The sequence below is a fragment of the Alosa sapidissima genome, chromosome 7 (assembly GCF_018492685.1).
Source record: "Alosa sapidissima isolate fAloSap1 chromosome 7, fAloSap1.pri, whole genome shotgun sequence".
Lineage (NCBI taxonomy): Eukaryota > Metazoa > Chordata > Actinopteri > Clupeiformes > Clupeidae > Alosa > Alosa sapidissima.
The window spans coordinates 35,855,352-35,867,397 of NC_055963.1; the positions used below are offsets into that span (position 1 = coordinate 35,855,352).

Below are 12,046 nucleotides of genomic sequence, written 5' to 3' on the forward strand. Positions count from 1 at the left end.
AGAATCTATTGAAGTGAATGGTGCAACGCACACAGCCAGTGGACCGACAGGGCGACCGTGGCCGTCGCTCGGTGGGCAGGACTATGCTCTCCTAAGGGAGTCTGATGTGCTGCAGCAGTAACTGCGCCACAGAGACCATGCTGTCCAGTCCCTACAGCCACAAGATCCTTCAGAACCGCTAAAACCGGACCAGAGCGGGCCTGGTGCACACCCAGACCTGGTCCCGAGACCGGTTACCTGGGCGACATAACTCACAGCCAATTAGAAATCAGCTACTATTTGGGGGAAGAGTTCATAGTCATAAGATCTTGATGAGTAATGACATCATTACTTATTCATGTAGTGATGTCACCAGTGGCTCCATAGACCTCTGAAGTTCGCCTACAAAAAGCTACCATCTTTACCCATACTGTATAAGGAGATATTTTACGATATCGGTATTTTACGATTTTACCTATGGGGAAATAACATGGGGATTTTGAATTATTGCACCTGTTAAACTCTCGTGTGGACAAGGAAATCGGAAATACAGACATTTTGCTCTACACAATTTTGTCCTCTGCTTTCGAGTGGATACTGTGATGTTAAGACTGCAAACTTTGATTTTTGCTACCCCAGAGCTAACTTGCGATGCATCTTGCCATAGGCAGTTAGCTTTAATTAACACCCGGATATCCTTATATGGGCAAAAATGGCAGCTTTGGATCCTTTTTGTAGGCGAACTTCAGAGGTCTATTGCTCCTCTCATTGCATGAGTAGTTAGTCCTGCACTAACCATAGAGGTGATTCCTGTGCTAGTAGTAGTAGTTAGTCCTGCACTAACAGTAGCCATTCCTGTACTAACAGCAGAGGTTATTCCTGTATTAATAATATGAATCATTCCTGTACTAATGGTAGAGATTATTCCTGTGCTTATTGTAATAGCTATTATTGTACTAACAGAAGTCATTCCTACACTAACAGCAGAGGTTATTCCTGTGTTCCTGTATCATTGGTCTGAGTTCTACAGCTCCCTCCACAGCCAATCAGGACATCAGGTCTGAGCTCTACAGCTCCCTCCACAGCCAATCAGGACATCAGGTCTGAGCTCTACTGTGTCTCGCTCTCCACAGACAGGTATCAGTTTCACATGCGTACCTGACCTCCACCCTTCTAGACTTTAAGGCTAAGGCCACACAACTTAATAATACACTGATGACCATTATTCAATGCTGTCCTAGACCACTCTGATGACCGTTTCCTGTTATTCAGTTCTGTCCTAGACCACTCTGGTAATGTTCTGACCAGGAGTTACACATTCACCCACTGGTACTATGCTATTACAGAAACAACTACAAAGGGAAGATCTGCAAACCTTGGTTTCTTTGAAGGTGCAGCTATTTTAGAAACATTTTGGTCAATACTAACATAATACAAAATACAATCAGAAAAAGTGACAACTCTTGATCTTTTATATGCTGAATGTCAACATGTTTGTGTTGATTACACAGTACTTTACCTCTTAGGAGGGTATAATGCTATTTAAAGAATAGGCATTCATTCAAATGACTGCTACAGAATCTGGATTTGAGTAACGGGACAGAGACAGGAGTCTGTTGGCCAATGCCTCTGTTTCTAAATATCAGGTTTTGCCACTGAAGCGGTCTGTGCACTCTGAGACCAATGGACGGGCTTGTCCGAGCGAGCGCTGATCCAGTTCTGACTGAGCCATGAGTGAGTGCTTCCAGTTCGGACCTTCTTCCTCCATCGCAGTGTTACAGAAACCTAGTGGGCGGGATTCATAATGAAGACATGTGACCCATTTACATGCATGAAGAGACAAGACAACAAACCCCAGACTGTACACGGCGAATCAAACATTAAAATCAGAACTACTCATCCAGCACTACCAGACATGATTGCCTACTGCTGATACACACACACTTGGAACTTCACATTAGTCTTAAACCCTGTCAGGTAGGACTTGTCTTTTTTAACTTTGATTGTTTGTCATAACATCCATGTATTTGTCACAATATCCATGTATAAACAATAATAAAGTTGCCAAGATCATTTAAATTATTAAAGTGCACGGCCCAGGAGGAAATAAAACTATTGCCCTAGCCAGTGCCTTCTGTGGGCATGGATCAAGCGCCTTGTCAGAGCCAAATCGATACCAGGGGCAGTTGCTACTGTGTTCTCTTACCCTTATCCTCTGACCTAAGACCTTAGTACCCACCCACAGCACACACACATACACACCCATCTTTCATTCTACCCTGTGTCCCTATAATCATCCACTGTGCAATCACACACTCATAAAGTGTCCACAGAGTCGCTAACAGCCTCCAGAATATCCCAGGTCTTCATTTTGCTTTCTCTTCCTTTACTTAAATATGACAAAAAAAACAAAAATCTTTAAAATTCCTAGTCTGTTCTCTTGTGTCCTTCACAAAGGGCTCCCACCACTGATAGCCTTAGCGACCACCAGCTAATAAATAAATAAAGGCTATGAAGTGTAATGTAAGTGTTAATACTATCCTTTCAGATGTTCAGTGCCTGTCTTAGCAGCTGGCTCTGCCATGGATGGAGCCCATATCTGACTCTCACATACACCCCCGTCCTCCCTTTGCTCCAGGGCCCCAAGCTACTTCTTGTCCTCATCTTGCGTCAGGGGTCTCTCCCTCTTGTCCATTGTCCCAGGGGTCTCTCCCTGTTGTCCATTGTCCCAGGAGTCTCTCCCTGTTGTCCATTGTCCCAGGGGTCTCTCCCTGTTGCCCTTGTCCTGTCCCAGTGACCCAAGAGTCAACCTCCTCCTTCTTGCCTTCATTTTGCCCAAGGGATCTCTCCCTGTTGCCCTCATTTTATCCCAGTGCCCCAATAGTCAGCTCCTTCTTGCCTTTATTTTGCCCCAGGGGTCTATCCCTGTTGCCCAAAGAGTCGGCTTCTTTTTGCCCTCGTCTTGCTCCAAGGGTCTCTCCCTGTTGCCCTTGCCCTGTCCAGGAGCAGAGGCCTTATTTCCTCCCTGCCAATGCCACCTGAGGCCCTTCAGGCTGGGGTGCAGTTCCAGCCTCCACCTGACCAGAGGGGGGCACCATAGAGCGCGCCTGCTGAAGGCTGCGTGTCACAGGCCCCCCCTTCCTCTCCCGCACCCTGATGGGGATCGACTGCTGTGCAGCCTGGGTCTGAAGGTTCTGGGTTTGGATTCTGGGTTCTTCTCCGTTCTGCAGTGGGCGGCCCAGCCGATGTGGGGAGTTGGACTGTGGGATCGGGGACAGGACGCTTGAGGGCCCATTTTTGCTCCTCTTTATGGGGTGGGCCGGTGCTGCTATTAAGATGGCCGACCTCTTCATGTCACCCTTATTAAGATGAGGCAGTCCAGCATGGTCTCCAGCTCCCGAAACGACTGGCTTGGCTCTCTGGGGCTGCAGTGCCCCCTGCTGTTTTCCCACGGTATCTGGACTACGTCTGCGCACGTTGGCATTGTTCTCTTGAACGAGGGACATTCCCACTCCCTCCTTCCTCTTCCGGGCTTTCTTGGAGACGGGTTTGTTGGGGCAGCTGAGTGCGATGTGCTTGCTGAGGCTGGCACGATAGGTGAACTCCCGCCGGCAGTGGGGGCATACATGACTTCCCTGCTCTTCCTCCCCAGTCCCCGAGCTTCTCTTCGGCAGAGCAGCAGACTTGTTCCTCTGGGAAACCGCCTTCTGTACCAGCTGGGCCTTCCTCTTGTTTAGTGCGCTCAGCTTCAGCTTGGCCAAGGAATCCTGGCTCACGTTCTGCCGCTTGCCCCCCTGCCCAGCCTTGCGAGAGATGTTCTGGCGGATGTTGGCAGCCGTGGTTGGTGAGAGCACACCATTCTGCGCCCGGGCGAACTGCTTTAGTGGGATGGGGTTCTTCTTGGGCGTGTAGCGGCGCTTGTCACTGGCGTTAGCACAGGCCAGGATGTGCTTGTGCAGCTCGGGCATGTTGTCAAAGCTCTGGCCGCACTTGGTACAGCGAATGGCCGTGCTGAAGGTCTGAGGGATGTTGTGGGTGGTGAAATTGGTCGCAGAGGCGACGGAGCCGGTTGGCGTGCGGTTGTGGTAAGGGAAGGGCGGCGGCTTGAAGCTAGGGTAGTGCTGGTTGATGCCCAGACGCACGTCCGGACCTTTGGATCGAATCATTCCCGATGCCATGATTTTTATCGTAGTGTAAAGCTCCTCAGTGGCCGTGTCAAACTCCTCCTCCTTCTCCTCCTTCTCTTCCTCCTTCTTGGCCGCCTTCTTGCGGGTCACCCTCTCGTTCTCCTGCAGGCTGGAGTCAGAGGTGGCATCCGGTCCTGCTGCCGTGCTGTCTTTGTTGGGGCTGTTGTAGTTCTGTGGCCGCAGCCTGCCGTCCTCCACCTCCGTGTGGGAGCAGGTCTGGCCTGGGTGGAGGTCCTTCTGGTGCTGCTGCAGGTTGCACAGGAAGGCAAAGTCCTTGGAGCAGACAGAGCACACGTAGATCTTCCCGATGCCGTGGTAGGTGGAGCGGTGGTCCAGGAAGAGCTTGGCGCTCTCAAACAGCTGGACGCAGAACTCACACTTGTAGGGCCACGCCTCGGAGTGCTCGCCAATGTGCCGGCCCAGCTCCTTCATGGAGGGGAAGGGCTTGGAGCAGACGTTACACACGAAGTTGTTGCCCAGAGGATTCACCAGCACTGGCTCCTCCTTGACTGCTTTCTCCTCTGCTTGGGATGAGGCCTCCGGAGCAGCAGGGGGCAGAGTGGTTGACTCCACTGGCTCACCGTCACTGCTCTTGGACTCATCTTTGATGGAGGAAGGAGCTGAAGGGGCAGTTTCCTGTTGTGGGGGGGCAGTAGACGAGGAGGGGTCGGATTGTGAAGGGGGGTCAGTGTTTGGAGCCGGTGCAGCAAGGGGTGCTGTAGGTTTAGGGGCTTGAAGCTGAGGTGTAGTGTAAGGCTGCAGATGCTCTGAAGGCCCAAGAATGATTTTACCATAGGGAGACTCTATGGTGCTCCCAGGAAAGGTGGGAACAAATGTCTGTGAGGACTCTAGAGAGACTGTACACTCGATCACCACTGCATTGGGGATGATACTGTATGACTGAATGGCAGGCTCGTTCACGGACGCGGCGAACGCCTGTAGTGTTGGGATCGGAGAGAGCAAGTCAGTAGTGGGGCCTGCAAGGGACATTTCACCCACGGGCGGCCCTCCAGCGGAAGTCTGGTTCTGGAGAGATTCAGCACTACTCAGACAGATGGGGACAGCACCTCGCCAGTTTGGCAGGACTGTCTTCACCTGGGCCTCGTTCCCTTGTGGGGCTTTATCAGTGCCTGTCTCTGCTCCACTGGTGGAAGCTTCCGTAGGCAGGAGGGCCAGCACGGGCTGGGTGGTGGAGCTCACCGGCAGGAGCTGAGCAGGGGTTGACGTAACCATGACGACGGACGAGGAAGCAGAGGGCAGCACCGGAGGGGTGGGGTTGCCGGGGGCACTAGAGGGGGAGGATGGTTGTGTGGCGAGGACAGGGATGGGGGCGAGCGAGGGTGCAGAGGGAAGCAGGGAGGACTCGGGGGGCAGTGCCAACTCTGCCACCAGCCTCTCGGGGTCAGCAGGCACCACGCTGGCAGCAGTTACTATGGCAACATCTGTCACTAGGGCAGCAACATTCGTGCCCTGGTCTCCGACGGGTGCTGGGACACTGGCATAGTCGCTCATCAAGACCTGCTGCAGCATGCTAGAGCTGGGCTTGGTCTTCCGCAGCTGCAGTGGACCAGACGACACCACGCCACTGCCCTCACCCTCCTCTGTGCCCCGACCGGGCATGCTCAGATCCAGGGCAGCCTCGCCCAGCTCCTCGCTGCCCTCCCTGCGGCTCACGGCAGCGCTGGACAGGTCCAGAGGCTGCTGGTTACACGGGCTCCCGCCCGTCCTGGGCTCGGACCAGTCCAGAGGTGGGTTCTGATGGACGGGGACCGGGGCCACGGTTGACGCTGTTCCTCCAGGATCTGACTGCTCCAGATCGCCTTTGCAGGTGAGACTAAGTGGTGGAGAACTACACTGGGCCACAGGTGCCTGCTCCTGGGGGCATTCTGTTACCCCTCCATTCTCAGTTGCCCCAGCAGGGCTCTGCTGCGAGGAGATGGTGATGGGGGGCGACCCATTGCTGGGGGGGGACCCTGTGCGCCTCTTGAAGCGGCCAGAGGTAGAGGGTAGGACGGTGAGGGAGAGAGGGGGGGCAAGCCGGTGGCCATCGCTGATGAGGGCGAAGGTGGGTTGGCACCCGTCCTGCGTCTGCAGGAGCTGCTTCAGCTTCGGCGACAGGTAGACTGTCTTCTCCTAAATAGTAATAAGAATAAAAAGTGCCTTTCAAGTTACCCAAGTACACAATTAAACAATTTACAATTAAAAAGTTATACAGTGCATACAAACAGAAGCACAAACACAGAGGACACTATACAATTAAAAGTTCAAGGACAATATACTACAGACAAACAGAAGCACGAACCTTCTGAGTGCCACCGGGGTCCGCTGACTGGGACAGGACCGTGCCCACCAATGTGCCCACCACTGTGCCCACCGCCGACGCAGGCGGGAGGAAGGAGGCTGGGGTGGAGGAGGAGGAGGTGGTGGTGAGGATGGGCTCCGATTCCAGCTCCGTTTTGATCTGCGGCAGCAGCGGTGGCGTGGCCGTCCGACGCCTAGATGCTGATTGGCCGCCGGGGATGTCACGTGATCCGGATACGGCTGACTGCATTTTGAGTGCCTGAGCGATCTGGGCGGGGTTGATGATGAGGGTGTCTAGACCAATCACAGCTGCGGAGCCTGAGTTGACCTCTACGACCTCGCAGCTGCTGATGGCGCTGGTGGAGACGATCTTGCCGTCGATGTAGAAGCTGAGGTTCTCTGAAATGTTGCTGGAGATGTCGACCATGTACTCCTCGCGCTCCACCTCCTCCTCCCCGCCCCCACTTCCCCCCGGGGCTGGACTCGCCGCTGGGGGAGAGGAGCTGAGAGCCTCCTGGTTGGGTGCAGTTTTCTGCCCCACCACCGGGGGTGCCCTTGCGCTGGTGAGGCGGCTGAGCAGCACGTGGCGCTCATGCACCCTGCGCTGATGTCGCCGCAGGTTGGTGTGCGTCCCGAACACCTTGCGGCAGTGTCTGCAGACGTGAGCGCCCCTCTGCTCCCCACCCTCCTCCGATCCACGAACGCGCGTAGCCGCGTCCCCCAGAGCCGTCTTACGCACCGCCGCAAGAATCTTCACCGCCGGGGCTATTTTCAGGTGCGGGGCGGACGTAGCTGATTCCGATGTTGCAGGGGCGTTCACCGGGCAGGTCGGTGCTGAGGTAGGACGGGTCGGTGCTGAAGAGGAACCGGTCCGCCCCAGCCTCTTCCTCTCGCTCTCGTGCCTCCTCTCATGCCGGCGCCGGCCGAACTGCGTGCCGAAGGTCTTGGTGCAGAATCTGCACTTGAGGGTGTGTGTGTTGACGGCGGCAGCAGTGGAGGCGTGGATGTGTGTGTGCCGCTCCAGGCCCTGTCGCGTGGAGAAGCGTCGCTGGCAGTGATGGCACTGGAACGCGCGATGCCCCTGCGGGTCACACGCCGGGTCGTAGTCGGGGTCATCCTCCGCCTGCTCCTCTGGCTCCTCCGCCGCGCTTCCGGAACCTTCTAACACTCCTGTCTCCGTCTCCGTCTCCACTCCGCCAGCTGCGCTCTGGTCAGCCTCTCCGCCCGCCTCAATGGACACAGCTTCCCCTGATGACGCTGGCGTGTCCTCCGTGGTGTGTCTGTCCACCTCCTCCTCCTCCTCCTCCTCGTGCTCCTGGGGCTCCTTCTCCAGTACGGAGATGCAGAGGAAGGGGGTCTGGGGCAGCACGGAACCCTGTTGCAGAACGTAGGCCTGGCTCTCCCCCACTGCGCCCTCCTGCAGTACAGCCACCTGCTGCAGAGACTGGCCTGCCGACGCTAAGGCTAGCTGTTCCGCCTTCACCACCACCACTGGGAACACACACCACACACACACACAGACACAGGTTACACATATGGTTTATCATGAGGTAATATTTCTGCTATGCACCAACATTTATGTTTGTCTGGATTATCAAGGAGGATAGAATTGTTGTGTCTAATCCTCTCAAGCTCACACAACTTAATGATAAAAACAACAAATGTTTAAATGTCAGAAAGTTACACCGACGTTTCAACCCTAAATATATAATGTGGTAACATTATGGTATATAGTTTTTTTTATTTAAGAACTGTATTTTGAACATTGCTATTGTTGTTCTAAAGATCAAGTGGAACACAGAACCGCTGATTAAGATTATTATAGAACAACTCCTTATTTAGATCGTGGAGAACACAAAACGCTAATTTAGATCATGTAGAACATAGAGAACAGTTGCTTTAGATCATCTAATTAAGATCAGATAGAACACACAGACAAGCTGATTAAGATCAGATAGAACACAGAGACAAGCTGATTAAGATCAGATAGAATACAGAGAACAGTTGCTTTAGATCAGATAGAACACACACAGGTGCTCACCCTCCTCAGAGTTCCACATCGCTGAAGCACCCCTAGAATCCTAGCTGTTCCGCCTGGGATCACTGTTCCGTCTGGAATTCTGTCTGAGATGAGAGTTCCGTCTGCTGTCGGATGCCTGCCCAGTGCCGTGTCTTTGGGCCTGCCGTCTGGGCCTGAGGAGGAGAACACTGAGTGTGTCACTCGTGACTTAGTGGCTGTTCTCGGCGTTAAACATCAGCACTAAACATCACTCACAGCTTCAGAGAAGGCTTAAGACACGCAACATGGTTGGGGACAACTGTGGAACACACGAGAAGCCATGCTTGGTGTGTGTGTGTGTGTGTGTGTGTGTGTGTGTGTGTGTGTGTGTGTGAGAGAGAGAGAGAGAGAGAGAGAGAGAGAGAGTAAATGACAGTGGCAGCTGTGTAAATGTTCCAATGAGGGATTAAGACAGTGCCTTTCCATAAGTCGCTGTGCATATAACCCTCACCTGTCACATTATTTTAAACCGTTTAAATATGTTAAAGAAACAGTTGAGTGCCACACCCAGGCTCAACAGCCAACAGAAGCCCAGGAGTTTTAAAATACCAGTGTGTGCTTTAAAATGTGCCCAAAACTGCACTGCACTGCCTCCTACACTCCAGCAGCATGTGCAAAACAAGACCTTAGATATGGACAGTCACCATTTAAAACCCAGTCTGCTACACACAGAGACTCCATGTTGTTATGAATGTCATTCCATGCCAGTCATACCAGCCCTGTCATCAGTTCATACAGCACCCATGGTATGCCCACTCGCATGATGTCAACATCGAGCGTTATGACCTGAATCTGAAGCATCACATCAAATTATGACGGAACCTCTGCTAACGGTTAGCACCTGGCTGTGGTAATCGCGAGATCTATCGTGCGTCTTTACGAGCCATCGACAGGCCGCTTGGAGCTTCCCAACGACTGCTACCCTGGGAATAGCCATACGAACTTTCGGCTAATTTGGGATCTGCTCTGCAGGTATGTCTAGCCAAGTGGCTATTGAAGCCCATTTCAAATGTCCCTCAAACACGACCACGCAAATATCGACTGCTGGCACACTGCAGTGAACTACCACGACACACGAGTAAACGCAGCCAGACAGAACCTAGACGCTTTGTAAACATTGGTCTTAAGTAGGCTACAGGCGACAGATGATTCCAATAATGCATTTAGCCCTAATTTACGAATTGCTTATATTCATCCTGTTCAAGACAACCACTCAAATCTCTGATAGAATTCCCCCAATATCTTGATTCCTCACCGTCTCCTCGTCTGATGTAGAAAGATGACAGGACACTTTTAATAAGGTTCGCCTATAATTTCTCGTTACAGTGGGCAGGTTACAACAATGACATTTTTTCTGGTATTGCAATATTGTAGACGTTTACAACCAGATGATGACAGCTGGTCGCTCGACTAACGGGACAGATTACCATAGGAAACACTCATGATCCATTTTACAGATTAGCTCATCTGCGGACCAGCTAATGTCTATGAATATGCAACTGCATGAAAAGACAAGCCTGCTTATGTCTCGTTGGAATCAGAGCAACCCAGAAAAGATCTATGCAGAAAAGGCTTCATAGGTTATAAACAGTGTGTCAGAATGTGTGCTATAATGTTTGCACGAAAGCAGACTCTGCAATGACACATGTTGCGACCCGACCGCATTATCAGACGCGTGACGTCCCTTTAAATAAAGCGACTACTGGCGGTGTCTGCAGACTGGAAGGTCACTTGTCGAATCGGACACCGCGGCTAGTCAGACCAGACGCCGTTTAAGGGTCACTATTGGTCCTTGAGTCACGCCTAATTTTAAACTATATATTTAAACTATATTTCAAGGACCTGGAGTCACATAGGGCTAGCCAGATTTCATGAAAAATCTAACTGACGCGCTGTCATACTAAAACAAAATAACGCAAGCCTATGACAGCTAACTAGCCTGGAGCCAGTCTCTCTCGCGTTGCAACGACTTTGACACGGGCCACATTCTGCGTTGTTCACCTCTGGGCGGTGATTGAGCGGCTGTTCCTTACCCTAGAATGTGGTGACACCAGGTGCGTATCTCCGGGCTGTGCGCTTGGTGCTTTCCTGGTCTGGCGCTGCCCCTGCTAGCGTCGAGCTGTCAGCTCCATTGTAGCCTACCCGACGCTGCGGACTAGAGATGTCTGCTCTACTACGCATGTGCGAGCTGCCATTGCTCTCCCTCAAGTAAAGGTGTAGGCATCGGCTGTCCAAGCGTGTTTACCCAAAGCAAACTTTGATCACCTCACGCCCAGTCAGCAGTCACTTACACGGTAATCTCAGTGCCTACACTGCTCTGAAAGGCCTAAAATCACAGCAACTCAAAATGCTCAACTGAAAATGCAGATATATGGCTCCCTATCAATTTAACATCCCCACAATATTTTGTGTCAATATTCTATTCTATTATATTATATTATATTATATTCTAGGCTATTAAATTATACTATTTAATTTTATGTGATTTCATATATTATATCATATTATATTAGGCCTATATTATATTAGACACCTGCTGATTGTGGACTCTGTCTGGGACATGACCAAGGCTGTCTCCATAGCAACTTGCTGTGTTATCGCTTTGACAATCCTGCGGACTGAGACACTAAGACTGTGGTAGCAGGCGGAGCGACTCACCAGGCCTACACATACATCTAACACATATACAGACATGCAGTCACCCCCCTACTACCCCCCATCCCACGCCTTCACCGCTTTGTACCCCCAGTCTGTCAAGCGGGTCTGTGACCAGCGCCGCAAATGGCTGCAGGACCGGATGGCTGCTTGCCTGCACTGGACTCCCCTGTTGCAAGCCTTGTGTCTTTCATGTTGTGTAAAGTGTATGTGCTAATGTTGCTGAGGTGTTTTGTCCTGTTCCCATACGGTACTCCCCACAGGAGCATATCTGGGGGTTGCTTTTTTCTCCTCCCCTCTCCTCATGTTATGCTGTATTCTTCCTCAATGCCCTGTCTTCCTGTCCTGTCTACCCCCTTGTCATATTATATGTATGTTTGTGTAATGTATGGACAGGTTGATGGTTAATTTCGCTGGTTACTTGTGACTATGTGACAATAAAGGCCTACTACTATTATAGTATATTATAGAATATTATAATATAGGTATTGCTATAGGTGGACAAAAGGATTTACCCAATGAGGAGACCTATCCTAACTTACTAAGCTCATACAGATTAGTATCTCCTCACTCTAAAATGCACACTTGTTAGGTCTCTCTCTCTCTCTCTTTCTCTCTCTCTTTCGTCAGACTGCAGGTCATGGATGCAGAGCCATAACAGACAATTAAAAGTAATGAAACTGTGAAAGATTGGGACAGTTCAGATAAAAAAGATTAGCTACTGGGGGATTGGTGTTGCTGAGTTTTAGACATTGGACAAATAGTCTCCAGAATTCAGCTTACTAGAGGAGTTAATGAGAGCAGGTCTGGGGAATCACAGGGGCAAGAGTCCAATTTACTCATTACGATAAGGAGGTAATTCAGG

At 51.4% G+C, this 12,046-nt stretch overlaps 1 protein-coding gene across 2 annotated transcripts; it reads right to left on the reverse strand.

The window, feature by feature from the left end:
- Positions 1 to 598: 598 nt before the first annotated feature.
- prdm2a (PR domain containing 2, with ZNF domain a) lies at positions 599 to 10,682 on the reverse strand. 2 transcript variants are annotated; one of them, XM_042096944.1, is made up of 4 exons: positions 10,560 to 10,682; positions 8,509 to 8,660; positions 6,469 to 7,955; positions 599 to 6,299 (listed from the first exon to the last, which is right to left on the reverse strand). In XM_042096944.1, the coding sequence occupies exons 2-4, from the start codon at positions 8,525 to 8,527 to the stop codon at positions 2,994 to 2,996; spliced, it is 4,812 nt and encodes a 1,603-aa protein (XP_041952878.1). In that variant the 5' UTR covers positions 8,528 to 8,660; positions 10,560 to 10,682; the 3' UTR covers positions 599 to 2,993. The 2 variants fall into 2 exon arrangements, with proteins under 2 accessions (XP_041952878.1, XP_041952877.1); XM_042096943.1 differs by having other exon boundaries at positions 6,469 to 7,958.
- Positions 10,683 to 12,046: the final 1,364 nt, after the last annotated feature.